Source organism: Pipra filicauda, unplaced genomic scaffold (genome assembly GCF_003945595.2).
Source record: "Pipra filicauda isolate LSUMZ 115617 unplaced genomic scaffold, ASM394559v2 scaffold192_size1418226_pilon, whole genome shotgun sequence".
Lineage (NCBI taxonomy): Eukaryota > Metazoa > Chordata > Aves > Passeriformes > Pipridae > Pipra > Pipra filicauda.
The window spans coordinates 1,184,120-1,209,060 of record NW_024104301.1 but is presented as its reverse complement, the minus strand read 5'-3'; the positions used below and the strand labels follow the sequence as shown (position 1 = coordinate 1,209,060).

Below are 24,941 nucleotides of genomic sequence, written 5' to 3'. Positions count from 1 at the left end.
GGGCGGCAGCGACCGGCGCCGCCCCCCCCGCCCCTCCCGGCCGCGCACTGCGCCGAGCGCGGGGGCGCCCCCGGCGGCCGCGCCCGGAACTGCAGCCCCCCCGCGGGCAGGTGCGACCCGCGGCCCCGGGCGGGGACACGGCGGGACACGGGGAGGGGACACGGGAGGGGATACGGGGAGGGGACACGGGGAGGGGACGCGTCCCCACCGCCCCCGCGGGCACCGAGACGATTCCCCAGCTCAGGGAACACCACACACGGCGGGGACGGCCCCGCGCGACAATCCCCTCTCATCCCTATTAGCCATCTCCTCCCCTCGCCCAATACACCTGCACACACACACACACGGGGCACGTTAAGGACCCCGGAGCTCCATCGCCACCTTCTTCCCTTTAGGAAAGTCGCGAGCAGAGCGCGCATCCACCCTGCGGAAAGGCCGCGGCTGAACAGAAGCTTTGTTGTCTTTAATAATAATTCGGTCCGAGGATCCAATAGCAAAGGGCTCCCTGGAGTATTTGAGCTGCTTCCAGAAATAAGGCACCGGGTTTGAAGTGTTTCCATACGATTGTGGTAAATAATGCAGTTGGCTTGTAAGTCAGTCAGTGCTGAATAAATTAACCCCAACATTCCCCTTCTTTCCATTCCACAAAACCAGGGCAGCCCTGACACAGAATCCTAGAGCTCTGCAGATCCTTGTTGCACCACTTGAGCTCAGTTTTCTGTATTGATTTTAAAGCCATCAGTGGGGCATTTTAAACTCACAAGGAGTTCAAGCTCAGAATTCATCCAGTAAACTCAAACACATTTAAAACAGAGACCACAGCTCCTGCTTGGAAGTTGCACCAATTTCTCTGTAAAGCTGCTGGGCAGCTTCAGAGTGAGCAGCATGGTATTGTTATCACTGGCTTTTTAGGGGGAATTTTTGTCATAGCCACAGCAGGAGACTCTGAGTACGGAGCCTGGAAAGGTTCTGCACAGGTAGAGGAATAAATGCACTACAAAGGCTTGTGGAAACTGGCAAAGAGATGGAGCAGCTGAGCTTCCCTCAGTCAGCAGCTCTGATCAGAACTGGTCAACTAATTTTGGGGCAATTAGTACCTGAAAGAAAGGCTGTCATCGGGGTAATTAAAGAGAAAGCAGAAAACTACATGAAAGAGTTAACAAGGGGAGTCCATGGAGTGTTGTGTTTCACTGCAATTAATTGGTGGCAGTGGATGCAGCCAGAGACTCCCACCCTTGGCTGCCCCCACGCAGGAAAAACGCTGGCACAGCTCTGGGGACTTGCCACAGGTGTTCCCAACTGCTCCCAACCTGCACAGGACCGACCAGCCAGCTTGTGTCTGTGCTCAGGACCATCAGGAATTAAGTATTAAATATGTTGGACAGTGTGTTAAACAGGCAAAAAAGACACAGCAAAGTATCACCTTTATTATCTTATTTGATCTTTTAGTTAAAAAATAAGTTCAAACTGTGATAACAGAATGTGTCTTGCCCAATAGGCAAAGATAAAATCAGGTTAAATGCTAAAAAAAAAGGTCACATGATGCTTGGCTGCTGCTCTACAGTGCAAACAGAGCCCACACACACCTGATCCTATTAACTTTTGCTGGAAGAACCAGCTCCTGAGTGTGAAAAAGTTGTTCTGCCCATGTTGTGGGTGACAGCTCTCCCATTTCAATTCATTTCCCAGTTCCTGCTTACAACACTAATTGGGAACTTCCTATAAACATTATTCATCTCTCTGCACAAGGCAAGAAGTCCAGAACAAAAACAATATACTAACAACAGAAAGAAAAAGCATACTTGGCTGTGTCATACTCTATAAATATGTCTGAGCCACCATAAAAAATAAAAAGATAAAAAAAATACTTCCTATGTTGTAACAATTACACACTTCAGATTCTTAAAAAACAAGCTAGTGTTTAACCTGAGCTCTCAGCTATAAAAATAGCTTTGTTAATCTTGGCATAATTCTGTGTTTTATTTCAAGATAAAACACATTCCCACAGAGTCACATCTTTTCACCACTTGTGGGTCTTTCAGACACTCAGAGAATCATGTTTAAAAATGAGGTAACTTTCCATTGTAACTGCTGGGTTGATATTGAGTCCTCAGAATTACTTCTGTGTTAGAAACTTCTTAATCTACTACAGAAAATTAAAAGATTTTTATTCAAAAGCAGGAACGTTTCCTTTAAAATATATAAAATATATAAAGCAACCACATGTAAAAATACACACATTTTTACACTGCAAACAGAATAAGAACACAGAGCAAAAATATAAACAGGAGAAAGGTAAAAGCACTTTACAGAAAGGTACAGACTCAGGGGTACCAAAGGGGTGTTTGGGAATAAAAGTTTCCCAGTTTGCTTTGTGAAAAGGAGTGATCTTTGTGTCCCTGGCCAGTCCCTGAGTCACCATTTAGGAGCAGTGGCACATGCTATGTTGTCCAAAACTGAATATAGCCCTTTACTCACTGCTTTCCTCAGTTCTTCAATCTCCCTCTAAAGACAAAACAACTGACTGATGAGAATGGCTCAATCCCTGGCAGCCAGAGAGGAAATTACCCTGATGTTTGTCAGTGCACCTGCCCTCAAATGGTTTCAAAGCAATTTTAAACCCGAACAAACACAACCAAAATCAATTCGGTCACTTCTGTGTATGAAGCTGCACAAATGTTGTTATTTCTGGACCTGCTACCAACTCTGCTTCGGATTTATCCGATCACAGCCATTCAGTGCCTTTTAACACACAAAGAAAATGGGAACTGTGCATTAGGCAGTGACTTGCAGAGTCACTAACTCTTGTCCTGGATGTACAGTGGATTGTGGGTGCGTTTGTTCCACCGGCTCTTTCTCACTTGAAGCAAATGGGATTATTTCTGTAGGCTCAGCACACACTCCCCACTCTGCTGCCTCAGCACAGGGCTCAGCACTTTTGGGGATTTGCTCCTGAAACTTCTGAACATCAGTGTTTTCAGGATGCAACTCACAGTGTTGGCTTCAACCTATAAAACCTCCGGCTGCTTTTACCTCAGGGCTCTTTTTAGGAAAAGAGCAGCTCTGCACAGGAGCATTTCAGCATTCCAGCTACTCAGCATCCACCTCCTCCCAGTGCCCCATTAGCTGCACTCCACAGACACGATGGATTTGGGGAGAAGACTCAGTGTCTCCAGGCTTAATGCAGGAACAGCAGAACGTGAGGGTGCTACAAACCACCCCCACTCCCCCGGGCACAGAGGGTTTGGCTCCACAGGGGAGAAACAGCTCAGGGACTGTAGCTGGAATATCTGAGAGGGAACTGAGCACCGGTTCCCTGCTGGATCGAAGCTGATCTATATGAGAAACCCAGAAAGCCACAAAGCTTCACAACCCAGCTGGCTCTGATACCCTCCCTCTGCAGGCAGGAGCTTGGTTGTGTCAGCACTGGAAGATTTCTTTTTTTTGCCGGTTTTTCTCCTCATTGTTGCTGGTTCTTATTCAGTTTCAAGTGGTGTTCAGGATCTTAACCATATCTGGTTACTCTTTTGTCCTCAGAACCAGACAATGTGGTGCCTATTGCAAGCATCCAATCCACATCAGGGGAACAAATAATCAGAGAGTGAGAAATTTCCTGATTCCAAAAGAAAAAACAATCTGCTGTGGGCAAGGCTGCTTGGGATATTCTGAAACAGCTCTATTCAATACATTCTACTTTTGGGGCTGTGAGCCCTAGAACAATATTCTAAAACAGCCCTTGGCCTTGGCCCTGGAAAACACTTCCCAATCTCTCATTCAACAATGTTCACATCCTTGATCCTGTTATCTGTAACACACAGAAGGGCTTTAACTACAATAAGCAGCCTGCAGGTACTGGGGAATGGAGCTGCGAGATCTGACTGCCCAGAGGATGAGGAACACGCTTGAGGAAAGTTTAATTATTTGACTAAAGGAATTATTTGCTGCCTTAATATCTATTTGCTGTTACAGTACTCACAAGAGTTTTACTGGAAATGCACTTAGAATCCTGTGCCAGGCTCATCTCAGAAATCCATAATGCGTATTAATATTGCAGATGCATTTATAAAAAGAGAAGCAAACAAAGATCAAGTTGAAAACACCTTCATGCTCATGGAACATCATAGAGTTAAGAAGGAAGCTTAGCATCTCTTTCTTCTGCAGCAGATAACTGGCTTTTGTGCAGAGTTTCTGCAAGTTCTGTTGTCTATATTGTAATGCAAAAACCCTACCTGGAAATCAAAGGAGAACAGAAATTCCAGAGCTGCCAGGTTCAAGCTGGCATTCTCAATTCCCTCTTCTCCTCCCTCCCCCAAGCAGGGCACAGAATCCAACCCATACAAATTCTTACTGATTAAATTCTAAGGTATTTATTATGCTTTAAAGCTCAGTTTAAAACCGCCCCAGGTAAGCCTGGTTTTAAGCACAGATTAGTTGGCCTGCATAGATTAACTAAAACACGCTTGACGAGTTTTTACCCAGAACTGCTCTGAAAGTAGATCAAAGTTTCACAGATGTGGCTCAGGATCTGCTCCCCCAGTACCCACGAGCCTGCTTTATGTTCTATCCACTGAAGCCCCAGTTCTGAACGAGAAGCCAATTTCCAAGCTCAAAAATGCAGGCTCAGGTTCTAAAGCAGAGTCATGGGCAGCCGGAGTGGCCGAGCTGTGATGTGCCAACCAGTCAGCAGGAGCCAGACAGCTGATGGGGCTGGGCAGGAGCCACAAGCAAGCCCTGTGTTGTAGGGAGCTTTTCAGGAATCCTCCTACATGGATTTGCAAAAGACTAAACTGCTGCTGTCTTCCCTGCTGAATGAAATCCTGCAGAGGAGCTGCCGAACAAAATCTCCTTTCAGTTTATGCAAACGTTGGCACAACAACCTTTACACTCACTCACTCAGTCCCAGCACAGCGAAGGGTTTATGGCTCTGAATGTTATAAAAATTGCTTTGTCTGTTACTTACAGAAACGTTGTTCTGGTCAAGTTCATCTGAGGCTAAAAGGAGTCCAGCATTTTCAGAGGGAGGTGATGTGTGAGGAAAAAGCAGCCTGCTCTAAATCCAAGAGCCTAAATCCTCCCTTTGGGATGTATATCAGCACAAGTGGACTCATTTCTAGAGACAAATGGTACAACCTCCTTGTCAAACAGGGTAGAAATTCTTATGGATATTTATGAAAACAAGAAAGTGACTCCTTCTCCAATTATTCCTTCTATCCACATACCCAACAAGAACTCCCTATCAGTGCTCATGCTCATAAAATAAGCTGCCAGACAGCCACATATAGGGTTTTTTTTTTTTGACCACTGAGTATATGCTCTGACCCTGCAACGAAGGAACTAAAATTAACCCACAAACCCCCTAAATTTATTAAAGCTGCGTGTCTGGTTTAAATTCATACCCAAAACGATCCTATATATCACCTATTCCCTATACTGCCCTCCTTTCCATGAACAGAATAATAAGCAGTTCTGACTCTAAGCCTCTGGGGCAGCAGAGTGGTGAGTGTGCACTGAGCCTGAGAAATCATCTCAAGTGCTTCAAGTGAGAAAGAACCAGTGTTCATTTTTTTCTAGGCCTCCTACAGCTTGCCCCAAAATGACTTCTTCCTTCCATCTGTTTAGACACATGCAAAAGTCAAATCCTGTCATGACCTTGAGGATCCTCTAAAAGAATCCTATAAAAAATTCAAGTACTTGCAGCTAAGGCAGGCAGGAATTGTCTCTGTCTTATAAACAATATCCCCCTCGTGCTTTGCTAATGGAGTGCAAGTCAAGCATAAGGGATAGGATGTTCCCAATCAGTATTCCTGAGCACCTCAACCTATGGGAGAACAATCTATACTATATCCATGTGGCTGCTCTTTGGAATAAAGTGAGGGCTCTGGGGGAGAAGGCTGAGGTTCAGACGAGCAATCATCTGTCCAGACTCAGCCACAGCACGATGCAGCTTCATCAGCATGGAACTGGTGTCCTGGAGGAGACAGAAAGGGAGACAAAGTTACCAATATGGAATATTTCAAAGGGTTATAACACACCAAGAATCAGCATTTTAATCTTGAAATGTTTCAGTTCAAAGCACTGCAATGTAACAGGCCCTGTCTAACTGCTGGTGTTTCTAATAAAGACAGAGCTCTTTGCTAGTGTCAGTTTTGTAGCAGATTTTCACATGCATTTATACAGAGCACACACAGGAGCAGTACTTCAGGGATAAAGGGCAGAACAAAGAAAGACATGAGAAAGCAGGAAAACCAGGCAGAACAGGAAAGAAACAGTGTCCAACAGCTTCTGATAACTGTGTCCACATGTACTCAGATACTCAGTGGAATTACCTATTAGCCAGCATCCATTCTCCTAAAGTTTTTCATTCCAAAAGCTTATATATGTATTTCCAAAACTCATTTATACTTTTGCTGTCCAAGACATATTGAGACAACGAGGAGCTATTTTGAAAAAGTATTTTGTCACCTTTGCCTTAAGCCTGCTGTCTCATCATTTGAGTCCCTAGTTCTTCCACGCCAGGAGACATTTGCAGTCATAATTCCCCTTAAAATCAACCAAGGACATTCTGCAATAAGATACTGACTGTGTCCACGGCAGCACTGCAGCATCTGTTTGTTGGCTTAGTCACTGCCAGGTCACTGATGTGCAGAGGGGAGTCTTCACCAGTGAATTCCACAGATCTCTGAGATGTGTTGCTCTCCTGGGCGGTTGTCAAACGGGGAGAATCCAAGTGGTAGAAACTCACACCCGTGTTTTCTTCACTGTTAAAAAAGAAATTAAGACATTGGAAGAAACAGTATCACCATCCTTTTTGAACTTTCAAGGGAAAATCGTGGGACAACATAAATAACCGTGGGCCCTGAGCCAAGAAAACCATGGAGCATCAGGGATTACCCTGTTCCTCCGAGTGTTCCCGTGTTTAACAGCTTCCTTAGATCACTTTCATTCCCTGAGGACGTTGGTTTGACATTCAAACAGTTCCAATCAGCTACATGACCATGTGCTTGAGTGTGTATTTAACCTTGCACACAAAAGGCAGAGCTTGTTCCTCCCAATACTCTGCTACTCCTCTTCTCTCATACCCAAGTCCCTTTTTGGTTTTAATCAACCCTTAGGCAGATGAATATTTGTAGGTGTACCTTTCAAGGGAATTTCACAGTCTTTTACAGTCCTCATCTCTCCTCAGAGATCACAGGAAAGCTTTCCCAAAGAGGCTTTACTTTATTTGTTTTTAAATACAGGAGCAAACCATAATCATCACACTTCTGAACACAACAGAAGCACAGTCTGGATCAGTAAATAATTTAAAAGGATGTGTATTTTAGAAAAAATACTATATTTGAATTGATAACATTTAATTAAATATTCTTTAGATATTTTGGTGTAACAATGCATTCTATGCCTGTCAAGACTCTTACAAATAGGTGTATTTTTAAATGAAATTCAATCTGGGAAAAAGCCCTCATGAGAGTGGCCAGCTCACAAGTGTCTGCTGTGTCCCATTTCACTCCAGTAAAACACTGGGATACAACAGGCTCTCTTTTAAGAGAGAGAAGCTCATGTTTCTGTGCTTCTGACAAGGAAAGGTTCTGTGCAGACGTGAGGGAACAAGCTGCAGCAGCCTGGAACAGGGACGGGAGGGGATGTGATGGGCACAGCTGGTTTTGGAGAACACACAGGTTGTGAGGGATGGGGGAAACAGCTTTGATTTGGAGGCAGAGAGATGGCTCAGGAATAGGTGGCTTAGTCCAGACTGAACAACTAACTACCTGCTGATACTCCACCTTTAAAACAAGAATTGAGATAAAAATCCAAAGGCAGCAAATGTTGGTCCAACATAAATGAAGTCACCAAGTCAGAGCACACAGAAACCATTCCTGCACTCTGGGATTTCACAATCCCCCTTGCTGTTGGAGAAGGTATTTGATTTAAATAGCCTTCTTGTTGGCTGTTCCAGAATTCAGGAACTCATGTCAAAAATATTTGCTGGGCTGACAGGGAGGTGCCAGCACCCTTCCCTAACACAAACTACATCATCAGCACTACGAAACCAGCAGTGGAAAACTGGAGGATCCAGATTCAAGTCCCAGGAGGAATGCTGTGTTTGGTCTCTGCCATTAATCCCTCCTCAGAAGCAATACTCCTGCCTTCCTCCCATTTAGAGGGCGAGGATTTGTTCCCCGGTAAATCCAAGTCAGCAGAGGTTGGAGAGCAGACAGTCTGGGATTTGCACTGAGCCAATCCATCTCCAATTAGCAGGGCCCCAGGACCAAGTGTGGGCATCAAGAAAACCGGATAGCTCAGCAGCAAATCCCAAATGGGCAGCACAGCCCCCCCGCGCTGAGGGATCTCTGCTCTATATGCACTGTCTGGGTTGAGACTCTTCCTTTTCCCCTAAAATTCACTTAAGGGCAAGACAAATAGGACAAGACAAAAAGTGAAAGCAGTTTTCATTGTCCAGCCTCAGAAGGGATTTGGAGGGATGGCAGTGTGTCATTGGTGCTGCTGGGGGAATAGATAAGAAAGGTCAGGGTAGATGTAAGGGGAGTCCTTTGAATGATTTAGAGACAGTGGAAACCAGAGAGAGCCCACACCACACATGAGGCTCAGCTAAGCCCTGGGGGAATGTGCCAGGACAGCATTCTTTTTCAGTGGCTGCCCATTCACCTTGTTTCTGAACAGGTCTGTCTCACTGCAGCAGCGATTTCTATGATATTTCTGTTTTAAAAGCCACGCAGACTGAAAGCATCCATACATCAGATCTCCCTGTTCCATAACATTAATCTGGTTGGATGTAGGGCAGACTTGCTGGCAAACATTCACAGCAGGTTTAAACAGCTGTTCATTTACTGTACTTGTCAAACTACCAGCTGGAAAGATTCTCCTCTGGTTAAAAGGCAGCTACGAAATCTCTGTAAAACTTCAGAAATCCTTCTGAAATAGAGCTGGTAAATCATTTTTTTGAAAGGAGATAAAGGAACCAAGACAACAAATCCACAGCAAGCCCCAGCTCTGGATGCCTTTGCTTGTGCAAGCATAAAGCCACTCCTGTAAATGTGAAGCAGCATTTTTATCTTGGATACTTTCCCACACCACTGAGACACCTGAGTCTTTTTCCAACATTTCTGAGCATTAGAAACCTCCTTCTGCTAATCCCCCATGTGTCCTTTTCCTCCCCCAGCATAAACAGAGGGATAGAGTCCCATGAACTGGAGAGTGGACAGATTGCTGTCCTTTCAATCTTGCCATCTTGTTTCTTGCCCTGAGTGAGGCAGCAGCCTGTGCTCAGAGCCTGTCCTAGATTCGTGCCCAGCCATGGTGTGATTTCTCAACAGAAATAACACAGTCACCAAAGCATCACATAAAACCTGGATCTGTTCCTTGCCTCACAGAAACACCACTGCACAACTCTGGGCAGAACATATTTTACCCACCAGAGTAACAAGTAACATCGTAAGATTTTTAAAATCTGTGTTTTTCTCAATTAGTTTATATGGCAAGTTCTGTGGTGTTGCAGCTTCTCCTGCCCACGCAGCTCTTGAGGATAAGAGATGAGAAAACAATAAATGCATAAAAATAGAATCATGATACTTTAAGAGCTATTTTTATTTTAAATTCGCCGCTTTTCAAGTTGGTAGACTAATTTTAAAAAAACAGTTACTTTATAAACATCACTTGAGATACTATTGAGAGCTTATACACCCAAGCTTCTACATAACTACAGCTCATACCAATCTCTTAAATGTAAAAAGCTCATAACCTTTATGAGCTGGCACATTCCATCTATTGAGTAGAATCCAAACAGCTGCAATCTTTTCCACTGCATACGCTTCCATCTCTTTCTATGGGTTTGAAAATCTCCAGCCATTCCTGATCTGACACTGGCTTCCACCGGGCACTTCCACTTGTGCTGGAGTTACCAATGCAGGAGTCAGATTCAGACTTGCGAATCCCAGAAGACTCTCTCCTTTTTTGGCCAGACTGAATTCCAGGTCTCTCTTCCCAGGTTTTATTTTTCTTACCAGTTTTGTCAGACGTGGTGCCGTTCTGGATCAAAGTACTTTGCAAATCTACACGAGTTCTGATGTTACGCCAATGCTCATATGGAGGTATAGATGCCTCAAAGGTTTGCTGGTCTCTGCTTTCCACTCCCTTGTCACCAATTTCCCTGTTTCTCAATGGTCTTGTATTGTTTGCCTCACGAAATATTTCACTGTCTAGCTCATCAAAGCTTGATGCAACATCCTGCTTTTCTCCTTCTTCCGTGAGGACAGCCAAGCCTTTCACAACTTTTTGACACGGCTTTAAGAAGGCTGAGGTAGTTTCCTCCAAGTCTGATGCATTCAGTAACTGTCTATTATCTACTCCACACATCTCAAGGGTGGTTTTTACCCTACTTTCTGGAAATGGTGCAGTTCCCCACTCCTTGTACATCCTGTGGCTGCCCTCAGTCCTACCCATGTGTGTCTTGCTGTGGCTTTCAGAGGCAGAGAATGTCACCCCTGTGCTACAACGGCACGATAAAAACAAGTCAGAAACACTGCAGGTAAAGAGCACCCACCACTGCACTCCCAAAGCTCTACACTAACACGGGCTGCTGCCACAGCTCTGTGGGAGCTCAAATGCCAACAGGCAGATGTATCCTGCCAAAACCTGACAGAACTCTGCCCAGATTTGGCTGTTACTTTCCAAAATCAGTCTGAGATTTCCTCATGTTTTATACAGTGTGGTGATTCTATCTGAACCTCCAGGGTGTGCACCAATTCCCTAATTTAAAGTTTACTTCCTGAAATAAACTTCGCTTTTTAAACAAAAGCAGGAGCAAGCCAGATTAACACCCCTACCACCAGACTATTTCATTTTCTAAAAAATCATGAGCTGTCTGGCCTGACACAACACTTCAGTCTGTGACTGATGTTTATGGTGTCTCCTGACCAAATAAAAAACAAGGTATTTGAGAACTTCACTGGATGTTTGTGGTCAAGTCCAGCAAAGCCACCCTGACCCAGCACACACCTCTGGGAGGATGTGAGTTGTGTTTGAACAGTGAAGTCTCTCTCTCTGAGAACAAACTATTAAAAAAAAAAAAAAAAGATTACTTTACCTCCTTCTGCTTGCCATCTTTTCATGCTTTTGCCTTGAGGCCTGAGGGTTCTCTGAGTTGCCATAAGGGAATTGTAAGTCACTCTGTTTTGAAATGATCTGGTAAAGATAGGGATGGGCATTAGTGAAAGTCTGGGCTGCAGGAAAATCGCTTGTCTTCCAAAAAACACCCTCAAGTGTTTTTATAAACTAATACCCATAGCCAAACTATTGTCACAGACTTCCAAATCTGAGAGGACATCTTTGCATGTATTAGGAAAATAACATTTTGTGGCAATAAACAGGATTTCTATTAAAGAATTCAGTGCTCTTCTAAGATGGAACCACAAATACAATATCATTACCGTTACTTGATATTTAGTACATGTTGTTATTATGTTGTTCAATGTTATAGAACTGCAGGTGATCATGGGATTTGGCTTTCACTGCAGGGGATTTTTTGGTGAAACTAATGCAGAAGATAACATACCTACCAATTATTTGCAATTAAAAAAAATGGAACATGCCTTGAGAACCTCAAGTGAGAGCAGGTGAACACACAGGGTTTAAGTCTCTCTTGATCTGTCAGCAGACCATGTCCCTCAGGCTGCTGAGTTCACCTTGGGCAGGTGTGTACACCCCAGTCTTGCTGCCCTTCACGTGACTTCCCCAGCCTGGCACCACGGGCTGTGCGGTTTAACACCAAAAAATTAACATTGTACAGCTACCCCAGCATGGTAGAAACAGAAAATTTGATAGTTTTCCTTAATTAATAATTAATAATAGCCAGATCTAAGTTTTTTGCACTGTTCCAAGCAGGTCTGATGTTCCTGAAAATGCTTTTGTAACCTCAGAGCAGGAACACGATCAGGGCTGTACCTGTCGCAAACTGGATAACTCCTTTTCAATCCGCGCTTGTTTAGACTTGGCAAACAGATAAAGTTCATCTTTCCTCTCGGCTTTCTCCACTGTTTCAAAACACAGGTCATTGTTTAATTACTCACAGTGAGCAGACACAAAAGCAAGTGCTTTTGCTAATGCTGTGTAGCAGTAGAAGGTGGTACTGAACCAAACCAAAAGCATTTTCTTAAGATCAACAGGATCTGTTTCCCCTCCCAATTAAAAAGAGCACAAACCCATAAGACAACTAAACAATCAAGTATTTTCCTTCAACTTTTCCTCAGCATCTGGATTTATTTTACTAGCAGCAATAATGTGCTTCATTGACTGACTTATTTAACTTTCTCAGAAAGGAATGGGGGAAAGAGGGAAAAGAGGAGACATGAAAGACTCAAAAGTTTTCAGGAGAGACCACTCTGAGCCATTTATTCCTCCACGTGTAATCATTTTGGTGAACTGTGTTTTCACAAGATTCTATAAACTGTCCCTGTAGAAGCCCCAGATATTGCTTTGACACAAGAATGGCACACAAGGGATATTCCTTTATTAAACTGCAAGGAAGGTAGATAAGAAGCAGCCTCCTTCACACATATTAGCGAATTGCTGTCTAGGAGTCCCTGAGCTGTTGAAAGCTAAGGCATGAAAAGCCAACTGCCCACCCTTACCTGCCAGTGCCAGCTCACTCTTCAAGCAGCCATTTTCATGTTTCAGGTGAAGGATTTCTTCGTGCTGCTTGCTGTTCTCCTCCATCTTTTCAGAGAGGACATCTACAAAACAAAATGTGGTATTTCCCAGAATGAAAAGGAACCGTGCTGGTCTACACTAAATTAAGAACCCAGAATAAACATTTACCTTTCAGCTTATTTGTTTGAAGCATTAGCTCCTTGAGTGTCAGTCTGAGCTCTTTCTGTTCTCTGTTGAGACAGAAATCCTCTGACTTCACTGCACGCAATGCACTCTCCAGCTTTTTTAATTTGCACGTAAACTCATTAATGTGATCAGTTGTTTCAATTAAAGCATTGTCCTGAAACAGGAAACAGAATGTATTCTTAATTTTTATATTATGGATGGATTTTGACAAACCAACAATGTATCCTACTGCAGTAGTTACAGTGACTTCACAGATTTTCTTTTGAGCTCTTGAGGAACAAAAACCAAAATCAAAGCCTGGAAATGGGCTTGTTTATGAAAATAAACCAGTTTGTTGTTTGTTGACCACTTTTCCCTTCTCAAACAAGCCTAAGATTTAAACATGAGAGAGGCCAAGAGTGACAGAACCCCCGTGGTACAGTCACCAACAACTGCACTGCAGAGTGACCACATCCAGTGCCCATGAGAAGACAGATGTTACCTTCAGCCTAAGCATAGTGAGGAGCTCCTGTTCTCTTGCTTGTAGTTGGCCTGTTTTAACTGACAGCTCCAAAACTGAGCAGTGGAGATCCTGATTTTTCTCCTAGAGAACAGAAATAAGTGTCAGCTATTGCTTCAGTGATTCAAAGTCAGTATTTTTTCCAGCAAATGCATCCATGACGTTATTTAAACATTGTGAGTGGCAAATGTGGGATCCTGAGCAAGGTGGAGGAAAGAGGGCTGGAGTAAAAATTGTTCTCCACTTTGCTTGTGATCAAGGGTCTTAACACCCTGCACTTCTTAGTTCAATTAGACAGACAAAATGCTTGATAAAATACTGCTTGACTTCGTTGCATACAGAGGGAAAATTAGCCCAATCATACAATCATTGACAAATCACTTAAAAAAATTCTAGAACCCTTGAAGACCAATTACTTTCATATACTTAAACCAGTTTCAGAATGTTACAGTTCATCACAGTAATCAAGCTCTAAATAAAACCTGGAACTCCCTATTCAAGCACCCAGTACTGCTCTGGGGACAGCACTGCCTTCTGCAATCCCAGTGCCTGACAATTTTGGAGGCAAGTTGGTTCTGAGCAGGGCTCCCAAAAACTAAGCAGACAAACAGCAAACTCCAAACTGTAGCTTAGAAAAGTATTTCCCCTCACCCTCTTTTTTTACACAACAAATAAGACCTTTACTTTGATCTCACATTACTGTACTAAAAGACAAATGCAACTCAGGAGCCCTAATATGAATTATTTATTCACCAGTGAAATTCTCAAATGCCACTGGCATCCTGTACATGCACAGACTGCAAAACCAGAGCATTACTTGACCCCTACCTCCAGAGCCTGGCAGTGAACAGATGAATCTGTTACTTTTTGAGTCAGCTCTTTAAACTTCTGTTGTGTATTTTCAAGTGTTGCCTGACTGTCATTCTGCTGAGATTCTACGAACTTTAACCTTTTGGTCAGTGATTTTATAATTGCATTTTTGTTGTTCAGCTCACCTGAAAAGAAAGGAGACAAGGTTGTCTGTGAGAAAACAGCTCAGAGACCGTCATGCAATTTTTTAAATCTCAGAAAGATTTTTTTTTAAATCTCAGAAATAATTTAATCCAGTTGTTTTAAAATCGTGCGATTCAGAAATGAACAACTGCTCAGAGCTGCCAGGTGTTTCACTGGGTGGTTTGTGGGTGATGTCAGAGCTGTGCAGCATAACCTCAGGGCACAGGGCTCTGCAGCATACCAGCAAGTTGCAAATTGTTCTCTCTCCCCCACATTTATTTAATCAGATTATTTTTTAAAGAATTCACAGAAGCAATTTACACATTCAAACGAGAAAGAGCCTTCTGATTACCACACCCCCTCCCAGATCAGATCACTTCAGTACCATGGTGGAAGTCTAGGTCTCAGAAAGAGACAATGCAATTTAAAGGCCGAAAGGTAGGAAATGGTTCTTTACATGACGCAAAGCTCTTACTGAGGGGTCAAAGCACCTGAATATACTTAAAAGACCAAAATCTTATTCTTCATATTCGCAGCACTTACTGGTCAACAAGCTGCATCGTTCTGCTAAAGTCAGTATTTTGTGGCGATCACCTTCCCAGGCCTGGATGTGTCTCTGATGCACAGCAACCATGTCATTGAGCTCCCTGTCACGCTCTTTCAGTTCTGCAATTAAAAGCTGGAGTTCTTGTCTCTGTTTCTTAATGATGCTGTTCTCATGATCTGGGCTAAGTGCCTATAAAAGGTGAGATATGGAATGCATTTCAACACAAGCAAGCGACAAGTTCCCTGATAATAAACTCGAGCGTTTTATTTTAAGTTGAAATACGTTTATATTATAAATAGAAACCATTCCAAAAAGTTCCTCACGGTCGTGGCCCTTGGCTTGAAACCCTCCGCAGTACAAAGTGGTACCACCTGTGGTCCATGACTCAAGCCGTCGGCAGCACAGTGAGTAATTTCCTGCCAAAAATAGAGCGGATTGTTAACGGCACTTTCATATTTTACCTGGGACGAAGAAGAGCGCAGCAGTGATGAACTCATGGGGGACCGGGGGCCAGAGCGCTGCCAGGCATTCGCGGACACCGGGACCTGTTCGGGGCTGCCACGTCCACCATGGAGGCTCCTGAGCCCAGCACCCCTGAGGCTGCTCCGAACTCTGAGGGAGGACAAGCGCCGTTGAGCGCGGACCGAGGCGGGGGCGGCCCCGCGGCCTCGCCCGGGCCTGAGAGGGGCCCTGAGGTACCACCGCGCCGGGCGGGCCGGCCTCCCTCCCCGGGGCGGCCTGCGGGGCCCCCGCGCTGTCCCGCACGGCTGGGCCGGCCCTTCCCGACGCCGGGGGGTTCCCGTGCCCTCAGCCCCGCTCCCCCCGCCCGCTGCCCCCCGTTACCCCCCGCCGCCCCCGACCCACCGCCGCCGCACGCCGTTGGTGGAAGCTCCGCCCCGCGGGGCGGCGGGGCCGCAGGTTCGAGACCCGAGGCCGCAGGTTCGAGTCCCGGGGCCGCAGGTTCGAGACCTGGGGCCCCAGGTTCGAGACCCGGTGCCGCCGGTTAGAATCCCGGGGCCGCAGGTTCGAGTCCCGGGGCCCGCCCCGGGGCTGGGGCTGCTGGAAAAACGCGGTAATTAATAACGTTGTTAATAGGGTAAGGCTAAGAGTAAGAGCCTAGTGGGATGGTACAGGCTGGAGATGACTACCCTGCACATCTTGGGTCAAGACAAGTAGATAAAATGCAGAATACTGCTTGACTTTGTTGCATACACAGGAAAAATTAGCCCAATCATACAATCATTGACAAATCACTTGAAAAATTCTAGAACCCTTGAAGACCAATTCTTTTCAGATCCTTAAACCAGTTTCAGAATGTTACAGTTCATCACGGTAATCAAGCTCTAAATAAAACCTTCTGGAACTCCCTATCCAAGCACCCAGAACTGCTCTGGGGACAGCACTGCCTTCTGCAATCCCAGTGCCTGACATTTTTGGAGGCAAGCTGGTTCTGAGCAGGGCTCCCCAAAACTAAGCAGACAAACAGCAAACTCCAAATTTTAGCTTAGAAAAGAATTCTGAGTTGAATGGGACAACTACAGATAGTTCTCTGGAGGTACACCATTCCCTACTGCAGAGATAGTTATCTCTGGAGATACACCTTTCCCAACTAAACCAAAGGTTTATAAACAAAGATCACTGAAAAACAAAATTTATGGGTGGAGAACAGGGCGTGTGATACTTCAGCCCCTCCCTTTTCAACTTGCAGTGACAGGAGCACGTCACTTCCAGGCCTGTGACACCAGGGAGCATTTATTGTTATTAAATGGAGCAGTAAAATAAAAAGCACCAAATTGATGCTCGAGGCTGTTTGGGGGAGTACAGAGAGCAGAGTGTGCAGCTGGACCCTCCTCACCTGCTAACAGAGCCCCTGGAATATGCTCCCTATTAATTTGTGTTCATTACTACTATTTTTGAACCAGCAGCACACTAAAAGCATAAAGCCACAACAGTTGCCTCCCCTAGAAGCCCAGCAGGGTTAGGAGATGGTTTGGAATTACGAAAACAGGATGAACTTTCAAGTCATATTCACATATTCCTCAGTGTTTCCACTTACTAGAATAAATAATTCACTTGGCAGTGACTTACAACGGAACTGCCTGACCACTTCAGGACTCACTGTCCTTCAGTGTTAACAAACCTTAAGATTTGTTCCATTCTGATTTCTAAAATTCTCTGCAGGTAGGCCCAAGGTACAAGTGTCCGTGTATCAGCCACATGCCTTATTCAGTTAAGCTCAGCAGAAAGTACAGCAGATGAAAAACAAGCTTTCAATGACTTAAGCTCTTCTTTTCCTGTAAGATAGTTTGAGGAAAGTATATGTAAAAAATACCAGATACTGTACTCAGTGAGGAACAGTAATTTTATTTAAATCTACTTCATGCGTAAGCATGGTAGAACCCCGATTTAACTTTGGCAAATATCACAACAAAAAGAAAAAAATAAACAAGCAGCCTATACAGAACAGTGAAAATGCCAAGGGTGTGGGTTCTCCACAGTTTCACTGCAGAGCAAATGGATTTAGAAGCCTCACTTTGGCTATATCATTTATAACCATTTAATTAAATAAAGGTAGTCTTTCACTTCTTGACTTCTCCAAGGTCTTCGATGCTGTCATCATCCACCTAGGGAAAAAAGCAAAACACAGCAAAGTAAATGTATTTTCTTCTTACATGTCTCATTTAATATTCACTCCTGTAAATGTAATGAAGTGTGGGAGAAGTAAACAGCACCATCCCAGATTCCCTGCTGTAAATTCTGTGTGAGTGACATGTGCTCATAGGACACAGCTGAGCCTAACAGAGCTCAGAATAAAGACAGGCCTATGGAGTTATTTCAGAAAGAATTCCACTTGGGAAATACCAGGACAAGGGAGAGTCAGAGAAAGCATTTGCAATTACAGCTCTCAACCATCAATTTTGGTCCAATCCCAAATTAGCTTCTTTTCTGAAGCACAAGTGTGTAGGGTTTGGGTTTGTTTGTTTGTTTTAATTTTGCAATATTTTAAGAGGTGTTGAAAAATAGGATGGCAATGTAAGAATAGTCAGACATTCACTGTTAAGAAACGGTCACAAAGAAGCCACAGACATTCGACAGCTGGACTCATTCTGACATGCTTCCCTCACTTTAGGGTGGGAATGCAACAACTGCTCTTCTATTTTTGTGCAACAGTCTGTGCTGCCAAAGATGAAACCTTTTCTGAAATTGTCAGAAAGTCACAGGTTATTGTGGAAAAGTAGAGTCCTGACAGAAGGAAAGGTTTATTACCTCAGGCCACTTCTCCTGGATTACATCAATAATGTCATCTGTAAAATCCCCCTGAATGATGATTTCATCTTCTCCTGTTACTGAGGCACCGCAGGAAAATTTCTGAGCAAAGAACCTTTGTGCTTCCTTAAGATCGATTTCTGTTGAGGGGAAAATGGACAATTTAAGTACAGTCACTGACATTAAAGTATTTTCTCAGGTTCAAAGGCAAAATATTGCTTTAACTGTTGAAAAAGTGGTAGTTAACAGCTGAAGCCTTGCTATGGTTTCCATTGAGAGCAAAGTCTGTTGTTTGCACCCAAAACATCTGACTCTACAGATCCAGCAAATTCTTCAAAATAAAAATTGCTGAATGTCCCCTACATGTTCTGTTCATGGGGGCCTGTGCTGCACACGCTCACCAGAAAAGCACATGCAGAAATGTTTAAAAAACACCTCCACCTCTGAACATCTCCTATGGTTATTGAACAAGTTTTTCCACAGTGGTGTTATTTCCAGAAACATGTCCCAACACTTTTTGAGACTGGCTTCCAGCACAAGGGTACCCAGTTTAGACCAAGGTATTACTGATCCCTCAAGAAATCAGATGATACTCTCATAGAGGAAATATGGGACATGGCTTGTTAATCCAAAAAAGGTTAAAACTTACCTTTTTAACAGAGTTTGTGATCAATGTGTGAAGTAAGATGTTGTTACAAACACCAAGTGGTTATTTGCAGCTGAACCAAAGCTATGCAGGACAGCATTAAGCTGGCAATCATTTGACTGTCTTATTAGAAAGGCAGTTCAAGCTTTACTTAAACAGTCTCAAGAACAGGTGAATTTAATTGCCAATAACATATTTTCAGGTTTGATGGAAATAAGAGGGTTTTTTTAAATAAACATCTTCATAATTAAAGACAATAGACTAGTCTGAAGCCTAACAAGTGAAACCCTGTTTCAAAAAATCCATAGCCCTATTTGTTTGAAAAAACATGGAAATAAGGACTTAAATAATTTATCCCTGAGAGAAGTCAGTGTACCTCTGGAACTGCTAAAAGCACCTTGGGACTTTCACCTCACACAGACAGAAGCAGGTCACTCAGCAGAATATGATCAGAAGAAATATGATGAGGTTAAAGGCAGGTTAAAGTCAACTCACCAAACGTTGCCAGGCCACACACTCTTGTGACGTATTTTTTCTTTGCTCTGGGAATTTTAGCTATCGTGACTTTCTGTGGTACAGTCTTCTTTTTCTGTTTTATCTGACCTCTTCCACCTTTAAAAGAGAGCATAAAGTTACATGATTAGTTAAATGATGATATACTTCATCAAAGAAAAAAGCATATAAGGTCAGATTTAATCCCTATAAACAAAGAAACTGTTATCTCCCCAATTGCATTGGTAGCAAAAATGAATTTTGCATATTGTCTCAGGTTTATTATTATTTAAGAAAGATCCTCTGTCCCCAAAGCTCAGTATTATGAGAAATAATAATATATACATGTCAAATGTGCATTCCAGTATGGGCTGCACAGCAGAACCCCACTACAATTAGCAAAAAAGGGCTTTTCCCCACACTTTACTAATCACTGTGCTTGGTCTGCATTTAACTGCTCTTTCAGGAATTGTTCTTTGGTTTGTAGTCTGAGGAACAAACTGTTATTTTAATGCTTTTCATGAGTTTAACATCCCTAGGGTCTGTGTCCGAGGCAAAGCAACCTCCCCACGTTCATTTACCGCGGCCACGAGCCGGGTTACACAGCAGACTAAATTCTGGATATCCAAGCACACCCCAGACACTGATATATGAACCAGCAGCAAACACCACACCTCCGAAACGAGGCAAAACTGCACATGATTGAACATCATCTTTCCTCCTGTCTGTTCCTAGGCCAACCTGTGGGAACACTTCACATATTGGGCATTTATTAGTCTGAGCAAAGCCTGGAAAAGTTACATTCCGCTAATTAGGATTCTTCGAGGCAGATTAAGATCTCGGCTGACTTTGTGTACAGTCATCAAATTACTTCAGGGTAACCAAAGTTTGATGTTCCTGAGCCTTCCCAGGATGAAAACCTAAAGAATTTAGAACAAGCAAACTAACCCCTGTGACTCTTTTTTCTAACACACAGCACTTTCAATTCTACATTATTACAAACTGATATCTGATAATTTTAAAGACAGTAAATTTCGGTCTTAAAATTGCTTCAGCAAATTCCTGCAGTGTCTTTGTAAGTATAGGCTTGGTTTTCCTCATCCTCTCTCTTTGCATTCAATCTTAAACCATCATGCTTAACACCAGACTGTAAGTCTGCATGAAACTTTAGATATTACGAGAAAATCCCTAAATATTTTAAACACTCTTATTTCAGAACCAAAACCCAGACTGAAAACTAACCGTACCATCACACACAATAATTTAATGCTGAAAGAAAATGTTCTGAAATCTCTGGGAAAAGCATCCAAGCTACAGAACATAAATTACTGTTGTCACTAGACACTGCCTACTGGCAAGGCAAACAAAACCGGTTACCAAGACACAAAAATAAAACCTCTGCAGTGATGTGTGGCTTAAAATGTGAATCTAACTTGGTATTAACCATAATTTCTGAAGCACTAGACACAACTGGCACTGCACAGGCAAATATCTATTAATAACAATCCCAGCACTCTGATTTATGGTGGAAAGTATGTTAATTAATTAAACAGCAAAAACTGCAATGATAGAAGATAAAAGTGCGTTTAAGTAGTTTCATATAATTTTTTTACATTCCAAAGCTGAGTTTTGGAAATGTTTTTCATTAGTATTGCTGCAAAGAGACATAGCTCTTAGTGGAGACACAGGTAACAGATTTAAAAGCATAAAACCAAATCCTGTTACGTGAATACAGAGAGGGGGAAGGAACAAAGGCCAAAGCAGAGTCATGAGGCATTCATGGAGGAAAGCAGTCTTTGTTCTACTCTGCAAACAACCTACAAACTGCTGCTAAACAGGGCAGGAACGGGTATTCCAGGTATTCCGGGAGGAATGCCAGCTGATTTTAGTTGGGAAGAACTGCTCCCTGAATAAGTGTGATAGCCGTGACTGGAACAATGAGACACAGGATGCAGGTCCCCTTTCCCTGGCTATCCCTGTCCCTGCTCTCCAATGTTTCCATCAGCACAGATCACCACACCAACTGCTGCCACCAGGAGAAAGATATTCACTGTTTTCTGTGCAGTCACAGCACAGCTCACAACCAAAATCCGAGGAATTTGTGCCCTGGTCCAGACCAGCAGGTGAGAAAGGGATGCCCCAAACTGCTTATAAATCAGTACCACAATCAACTATTTAGACCTTGCCTCTCTTTTGCTTCTTCTTCTCTTCTTCTTCTCCTCCCACATTTCCTTGGCCTTCTCCAACCCCAGCTTCTTGTTTAGGTGAATTTTCTTAAATGCATCAGAAAGGAGTGAGGGGAAAAAGAACAAAATTAGTGATCAGACACTGACAGCCTTCCAGAAACAGGATGGTACAATGATATTTTGCTAAATCAGTAAACTCTGCTGAAATGCAGCAGCCCCTTGACTGATGCGTGTTACATCTTCATTACAGTACTTATGCAAATTAAATAAATGCTAATGTTAATACTGAAATTCCAAATGCTACTGAACAAGTTCCCCATCATTAATGACCTTTCCTCCAGCCATTCACAGCAGCCTGGACAGATGCAAAATCCAATGAACAAGCACACGGGTGACTGGTTACAGCTGAAACCTTAAGAAAGCTCAAATATTATTACTGAAACTACACGTTGATTATTTAGTGTTTTCTGACATTATCAAACATATTTCACAGCATCCAAAAGCATGATAGACTCCTAAGAAAAGTATTAACTTCCACACGATACAGCAGGAAAAGGGAAGAGATGAGCTCAAAGATTTCTGAATATGTCAGAGGGCACGTATCAGTTGGAAAACACACAAGATTCTTACCTACTGTAAGTTTTGCAAACTCATCTGGAAAATTCTTTTCTAACCATTGTCTGCATTTAGTCACATCAGGCATGTATTCACAGTACTAGAGAAAAATCACATGTATGTTGTTAGTGGAGGCAAGACAAAATACATCACAAATACACCAAAATATATTTGCTATTCAGCTCAGCCATTTCTCCTTAAGATGACTGAATACAAATATTAGCACATAAGAAAACTCATGTTATCCTAATGATGACAGTGGCTGGAGCACAATTAAGACAAGACAGAGAATATCAGGAAGAATCATCATAGTCAGGAATCACAGGACAGAAGGAAAAAATTCAGACAAAAAAATAATTAACTCACCTCTGTTGGCAACGAACAGACTGGAGAAAGAAGAGGAGAAAAAAAAAATCACATTACAAAAAGAAGTTCTCCACTTACAACCTTAGTGTTAAATTCCAAAGCAAAGAATCAGAGAATATTCTGAGTTGGAAGAACCCACAAGGATCATCGAGTCCAACTCTTAGCCCTGCTTACATCAGAACTTCTGGTTATAATCCCATACTGGCTCAAAACTATTACTGTATTGATGCCATTCCACATTTTAATTCCTCTCTTGTTAGACCTGTGCTCACATGTTCTGTATTAGGATAAAACCACCACAGCAAGAGTCAGTGAGGGAAGGAGATGCCTAAAGCTTTGGGATAAGTTACAGAAAGAAACAATAGTTTTACCTGAGGCAAAAGATACACCCAATAAAATACCACATGGTTTGGTCACCTTTCCTTTTTCCAAGAGCTGCCAAAGTCCCAAAGAGGGACTTGGCCCCACAACCACCCAAACCAACATGCAGATTTTCACACACAACAGGGACTATTTCCTAATCCCCTGCAACTGTATTCAAGCCCAAAGCAAAGTGACAAACCTACCTAAAAAAATACCTAAATTATTTACTTCCCTTTAAATTTCACCCACATAACTACAATGTAATGTAAAGAATAATTCTACACACAGTTCAATTAGTCCCATGTATTCCATTTTTCATTGTTACACTAAAGCTCAGAGGCCTTTTCTGTGCTTTACTGGCTTTCTGCAGGAAGAGATCGGAGCTCCCACTCCTTTCACACCCAGAGAGCTGTCAATCCTGTCTCTCAGGGGGGAAGATCCCTACATTTCACCAAAAATGTTTGGGATAAAATACACAACAAAGCTGTTTCAGAAAGACAATCAGAAAGGTCAAGCTGACCAGGGTCCAGCTTCTCAATAAAATCTGAGCAAAAGAGACTCTCTCTTTCTCTCTGCCCTCACAAACAGCACACTGTAGGGATCATGGACAGCTGCCCTTCCAGCACTTGCCTCCGCAGTAGAGGACCCGGAGGGGGTAGTCGGCGTCTGACCTGGCACCGCTCCTCCCGTCCCCTCTGCAGTCAGGGACCACGGGCTCGGCGACATCCGTGGCCATGTCACACGCCTGGGGGTCACAGAACAGAAGAATCAGGACCCAGCTTCTGGGTTTGAGTTAGTCCCATCCCTCCCAGCTCAACAAGAATCCCAGAGACTGACGAATCCCAGAGAAAACAGGTACAGGCGTAAGAAGCGTAAGAGAGATCAGGGAGGAAAAAATAGGAGTCAAATAATAATGAAAATATATGGGGGAAATGACTACAAAAGATACCAAGCAGTATGGAATTCTAGCACATTACTGCCACAAAATGCAGTGTAAACGAAGGAGGGCCTTTAGGAAACCCACATGGAATTACAGAACGCTGGGTTAAGCACAATGTGAATAATCATGTCAATCAGTGACATATGAACAGCAGGGGCACTGGGGAGTAGGGGAGGGACCTCTCACATACTAGCAAAGAAAAGGGGTCATTTAAATCCGTGCCTGAAGAATTACAATCCGAGGACACTGGCAAAAAGCCTCAAACACTACAAAACAAGCAAACCAAACTCAGCCGGCTAATGGACTTAATGCTGGTTTGCACGCACAGGTTCTCAGCCAGGGGCTTAGAAAACAGGAGTGAAGAAGGAAAGAGTTAGGAATACACAAGAAATCCCCCAGGGCCATGGGAGCAAACAGGACGTGAGAGGGAGCCTTGGAGCCAGGACAAGCTGTGCTGGGCAGTGAGGAATGCTGAGGGAAAATGCCAGGGCTCCAGAGGGGGTGAGGTTTGGGGTAGGGGGACAAGGAGAGGCAGGAGATGGTCACAGCGAGGAAGGATCTTGGGGTACCCATGGAGACCCCAAATGGGGGAAGGAGAGTGCTGGGTGGTTATGGGGCAAAAGCGAGGGTAGGTCGGGAGGAAGGGTGATGGAAAACCAGACACAGTGGGGATCATGGACATGGTGGGATGGGGGACCAGAGCTGCGGGAATGGGGGGATAGAGCTGAGAGCATAGAGAGGATAGGGGGGATAGAACTGAGGGGATGGGGGGGTGGAGCTGACGGGATGGGGGGCAGAGCTGAGGGAATGGGAGGACAGAGCTGAGGGAATGGGAGGACAGAGCTGAGGGGATGGGGGGGGGGGGGCATAGCCGAGGAAATGGGACTCCGGGTACCTGAGGAGGGTCGGGCTCGCAGCGCGGGGCGGTGCCGGGGCTGAGGGAGAGGCGGGCGCCAGGTACCCGAGCGGGGAGGATGCTGCGGTACCAGCGCCGGGGGGGTCCCTGCGAGGGGCCCTCCGGAGAAGATGGAGCTGTGTGGGAGGCGCTGTGCGGGGGCTGAGCGGGGCGGGGGGCCCCGGGGGCGGCGGTGGCGGTACCGGAGGCCCCTCGGGCCGCGGCGGGTCCCGGTCCCTCACCCCGCGCGCACGTGCGCCCGCCCCAGCGCCGCCGTCTCGCG

The 24,941-nt window shown here is 44.1% G+C and overlaps 2 protein-coding genes across 4 annotated transcripts; both read right to left on the bottom strand.

Annotated features, from left to right (window-relative positions):
• Nucleotides 1–1,405: 1,405 nt before the first annotated feature.
• CCDC62 (coiled-coil domain containing 62) lies at nucleotides 1,406–17,141 on the bottom strand. 3 transcript variants are annotated; one of them, XR_005563206.1, is made up of 12 exons: nucleotides 17,029–17,141; nucleotides 15,350–15,500; nucleotides 14,885–15,077; nucleotides 14,177–14,343; nucleotides 13,331–13,432; nucleotides 12,832–13,003; nucleotides 12,645–12,746; nucleotides 11,959–12,047; nucleotides 11,102–11,199; nucleotides 6,581–6,758; nucleotides 4,961–5,968; nucleotides 1,406–4,229 (listed from the first exon to the last, which is right to left on the bottom strand). XR_005563206.1 is itself a non-coding variant. In XM_027739749.2 (11 exons), exons 1-11 carry the CDS (start codon nucleotides 17,043–17,045, stop codon nucleotides 5,834–5,836), a joined length of 1,404 nt encoding a protein of 467 aa, XP_027595550.1. In that variant the 5' UTR covers nucleotides 17,046–17,141; the 3' UTR covers nucleotides 4,352–5,833. The 3 variants fall into 3 exon arrangements, 2 of the variants coding, with proteins under 2 accessions (XP_027595550.1, XP_027595549.1); XM_027739749.2 differs by lacking the exon at nucleotides 1,406–4,229 and having other exon boundaries at nucleotides 4,352–5,968; XM_027739748.2 differs by lacking the exons at nucleotides 1,406–4,229; nucleotides 4,961–5,968; nucleotides 6,581–6,758 and adding an exon at nucleotides 9,585–10,504.
• Nucleotides 17,142–17,232: 91 nt separating this feature from the next.
• Nucleotides 17,233–24,918, bottom strand: DENR (density regulated re-initiation and release factor). The gene is made up of 8 exons (XM_027739751.2): nucleotides 24,659–24,918; nucleotides 23,454–23,568; nucleotides 22,461–22,480; nucleotides 22,110–22,194; nucleotides 21,480–21,566; nucleotides 19,297–19,413; nucleotides 18,156–18,295; nucleotides 17,233–17,512 (listed from the first exon to the last, which is right to left on the bottom strand). Exons 2-8 carry the CDS (start codon nucleotides 23,557–23,559, stop codon nucleotides 17,468–17,470), a joined length of 600 nt encoding a protein of 199 aa, XP_027595552.1. The 5' UTR covers nucleotides 23,560–23,568; nucleotides 24,659–24,918; the 3' UTR covers nucleotides 17,233–17,467.
• Between the last annotated feature and the right edge of the window lie 23 nt (nucleotides 24,919–24,941).